Source organism: Myotis davidii, unplaced genomic scaffold, assembly GCF_000327345.1.
Source record: "Myotis davidii unplaced genomic scaffold, ASM32734v1 scaffold2042, whole genome shotgun sequence".
Classification (NCBI taxonomy): domain Eukaryota; kingdom Metazoa; phylum Chordata; class Mammalia; order Chiroptera; family Vespertilionidae; genus Myotis; species Myotis davidii.
The window spans coordinates 245,535-249,774 of NW_006293469.1; the positions used below are offsets into that span (position 1 = coordinate 245,535).

At 40.4% G+C, this 4,240-nt stretch overlaps 1 protein-coding gene across 10 annotated transcripts in view; it reads right to left on the minus strand.

Annotated features, from left to right (window-relative positions):
* Nucleotides 1-4,240, minus strand: part of R3HDM1 (R3H domain containing 1) — a 111,618-nt gene that overhangs the window by 57,804 nt on the left and 49,574 nt on the right. For all 10 annotated transcript variants that reach the window (XM_015566144.1, XM_006767150.2, XM_006767148.2 and 7 more), the window contains one exon: nt 2,421-2,544. In XM_015566144.1, the coding sequence (XP_015421630.1) occupies nt 2,421-2,544 (124 nt within the window). The remainder of the gene's footprint in view (nt 1-2,420; nt 2,545-4,240) is intronic.

Sequence of the window (4,240 nt, forward strand, 5' to 3'; positions counted from 1 at the left end):
AAATAAGAAAAAGGAAGTCTGATGCTTACATATAAAAATATAAATTATTGAGACAGAAATTGCTATAAATCTGTGAAAAAAATCAGAAACAAAAAACTGCCTGTCCATTTCCCAATGCATTTCACTTTTCTATTAGGACACTGCAAACATAAATGCATATTTTCTATAAGTTTTGACATAAAAAATAGGCATTAGCTAACTAAAAAAATCTTTAGATTTTAACTTTTAAAAATATTAAAATCCTACAAATTCTATAAAAAGTTTCAATATAATTACTAACACAGTACTTGGCACTGACACTACCAAACTTTTCTTTCAAGGGAAATTTCTATTATACTTATTAGCATACCAAAATGAGATTAAACTAACTTAAGCTGTAAGTTAAGAGGATACTACATAAAATAACTGGGAGGACCAACTCTAGTTATAAAGTGTTATATTATGACTGACTCTATGAGTCAAACACAATATCCAAAACTATTTAGACATATTCTCTCTATGCCTATATTACCTAGATGCAATCTAATTTACTTGTTTTCTTCCTTTTCACCATAACTAGCATTAGAAAAAAACCCCAACTTAAAATATGACTGATGATAAACACATGCTATCTGTTATACACATATTTGGCCTTCAATTAGGAGTGTCATTTTCAGTTGTTTTCCATTAAGTGGGAATATTTTTTGCAGAGATGCATTTGTGTAAGCACACTGGTCCCATCTCTGACTAAAAGTTTTAATTTTGTAGGCAATTTGACCAAAATTTAGTCATGAAAAATAAGGAAACTAATTAGCTCACACAAATGCAGAACAAAGGATCTTTGTTTGCCTCATTAATAGGGTGTACTAACGAACAATGTTTATTAGTCACACACAAGGTGCTTGAATGGCGGATGTGAAGGTAAATTTCTTTTTTTATTATCATGGCATCAGTTATAACCTGTATTATAATTTTCAGAGAAAAAAAATCAAGACCAAAACAACATAAAAAGTCAATCACTGAGTTTCTAGGAAAACTTGGAAAATAATGTCTATAAGAACAAAACAACAATGTATTAAAGCTAACGAGCAGTTTCACAACCAATGCTTCTATGTATAAAGAACAACTTTTGATGCCTTTAAAAATGATAGCATATATTAGTTTACATTATAAGTGGACTGTATTATTAAACTTCAGGAACTAAAGAGTCATACTGGAGACAGAGGGCAAATTCAAAGTTGGCTAAAAGGACCAATACTTGTACTCAACATCTTTTAGAAGAGTATCTGTCACACACACAGTTCAGGGCCAGTAACACACAAAAAGGAAGAACCTACATATGAAGTATAAGACAACTCCTAGGAGCAACAGAGTAAGGGCTGGAACTTCTGTAGGGATAATAAGTAAGAGGCCTGTCTTGTAAAAGAAGCTGGTAAGTCACAATGATCATTGAAGATTGCACAAGTGATGAGAAGCAAAAACACTTCTCATCAGATAGTGCAGTGCAGGAGTCTTCCTTCAGAAACTACAGTTCCCCTTCAGAGCTCTACACAATATCATGAGCAAGAAACGGCCTAAGTGGAGGTGAGGGATTTTGTGGCCTCACTGAGTCACACTGACATAGTCAGAGAGCCTCCAATGGTGACAAACCGCCAAAAAGGCTCCAAAGAAACCAATGAAAATTCTACTTCAATACCTAGAATTATGAAAAGCTGAAAAAACAAAACAAAACAAAAAACCCTTATTCAACATCCAGGGCAGAAGTATACATCTAGGTGGGAAGCATGGAGAGAAATGAGTTCAGTAAAATATGATAGTTTTATATATTGAGATCAATTGTTTACACTGAATGCTTAAAAAAAAATCTTTTTGAGTTTTAATATATTTGATATGCCTAGTATTAGACTGCATTTGATTTTAAAATATCTTTCATTACACAACCAGCAAACTGAAAAACAAAACACAAACATAAAAATTTAAGAACATTATTTGTTTTAGAAGCATTCCTAACAACTGAGACATAAAAATTTTTCACTAGGCTAGAGTTCTCAATCAAATTTAGGTTCAGGAGACATTTTAAGTTGTCTTGCCTTTCTTTTGTCGTTACCACTGGTGCGTTACCAGGCTGCAAAGAAGGCTTCTTCAACTACAATGGCAGTGAGCACCAGGAAGCTGCTCACCATACTGCTCAGCCTGGTACAACCTGCTCACCATGGCTCCCATCCCTTTACCATAAAAACCTGACCATGTGGTATTTGCTAGTATGTGCTAAGATTTGCCCACTCTTTTACATCACAGGCTTGCATATTCATATGTATGTACATATCTGAGACCCTTGATAGACTGAGTGTGGCAGTATCTTAATGGGAAGACTGAAATAAAGCAGGATGAAAAAAAGCAGTACCTGAGCACTAAGAATTAATGACAAAAATGCTACTCACCTGTCTGCTGTGCGGTCTGTAGCAGTGGTTGGTTTAGGTGTGAATTGTAATGGACAGAAGGGACTGGGCGATACTGAGGTTGACTGGAGTGATAGTGGCCTGGAGCACAATAACAGGCTGGCATCTAGGATAAGTATTGAGAAAAAAAAATCAATTTTACTTGCAATAAAACCCTTTTCTGCTATGTACATCAGAGTGTAATGAAGCAATAATTCTTTTCAAGACCAATCATCTGAAAACCGATTTTCTTAGCTTTAACTGAGAAAATTTTAAAAAATTTCAAACATACAATATAAGTATTCCTACCAATTAGATTTAGTAGTTATTAATTTTTTTGGCCATATTTGTTTCAGATTCTCCTCTCTTTTACAAAACCAAACACTACTGATAGAGCTGAAGGATCACTCCAACATTGTCTGGCTGTACATTCCACAAAAAAATCCATTATCCTATAGTTAGAATATATTATTCCTATGTTTTAAAACGTCTAATATCTCTCTCTATATATCTGTTACCCATATATAAATTGTTGAGAATTTTAAAAATTTACATTTATGGTACTCTACTATTAAACTTCATGCAACTTATTTTGCAATTAACATCATTTATGAGACTTTTCTTGGTTTAAACATGTACCATTAGCTCATTCAAGTTAAATGTTGAATAGCAATCATTATATAAATAAGATACTTTATCCATTCCCACATTAATGCACAGTTGAACTGGTCCCATTCCTTAATTTTTCTTATGCAAATTAAAACACCAATACAATCTTATTTGTCAACTAGAGGCCTGGTGCACGAAATTCATGTGGGGGGGGGGTGTCTGTCCCTCAGCCCAGCCTGCACCCTCTTGCAATCTGGGACCCCTTGGCCGATCCTGCAGGGTAAACCAGCAGTCAGACATCCCTCTTGCAATCCGGGACCACTGGCTCCTAATCGCTCACCTGCCTGCTTGCCTGATTGCCCTTAACCATTCTGCCTGCCGGCCTGATCACCCCTAACCGCCCTCCCCTGCCAGCCTGATTGCCCCTAACTGTCTCCGCCTCGGCTCCATCACCGTGGCTTTGTCTGGAAGGAGAACCGGACAACCAGAAGATGTCCCGTCAAACGGTCTAATTAGTATATTACCCTTTTATTAGTATACTGGAGGCCCGGTGCACAAAAATTTGTGCACTCAGGGGGCAGAGGGGGTCCCTCAGCCCCGCCTGTGCCCTCTCGCAGTCTGGGACCCCTCAGGAGATAACGACCTGCTGGCTTAGGCCTGCTCCCAGGTGGCAGAGGGCAGGCCCAATCCCTAGGTACAGCCCCTGGTTGGGCTCAGAGCAGGGACGATTGGGGAGTTGGGGCGCCGCCCCCTGTCATGCACAGAGCAGGGCGATCGGGAGGTTGTGACGCCACCCTCAGTCACACTCAGGGTAGGGCCACTGGGGGGTTGGGGCACCACCCCCTGTCACACTCAAGGCAGGGTTGATGGGGAGGTTGTGGCGCCACCCTCAGTCACACACAGAGCAGGGACAATCAGGGGGTTGGGGCACTGCCCCGTCACTCACAGAGCAGGGCCCATCAGGGGAGTTGGGGCTCTGTATCCTGTCACGCACAGAGCAGGGCCAATCAGGGGGTTGGGGTGCCGCCATTCTCACACTCAGGGCAGGGTCGATGGGGAGGTTATGGTTCTACCCCGTCACACACAGAGCAGCGTCTGTGGGCGGGGGGAGGGTTGGGGCGCCACACCCTGTCACACACAGAGCAGAGCCGATCAGGGGGTTGGGGCACCGCACCCTGTCACACACAGAGCCACAGGGTGATCCGGGGGGTGGG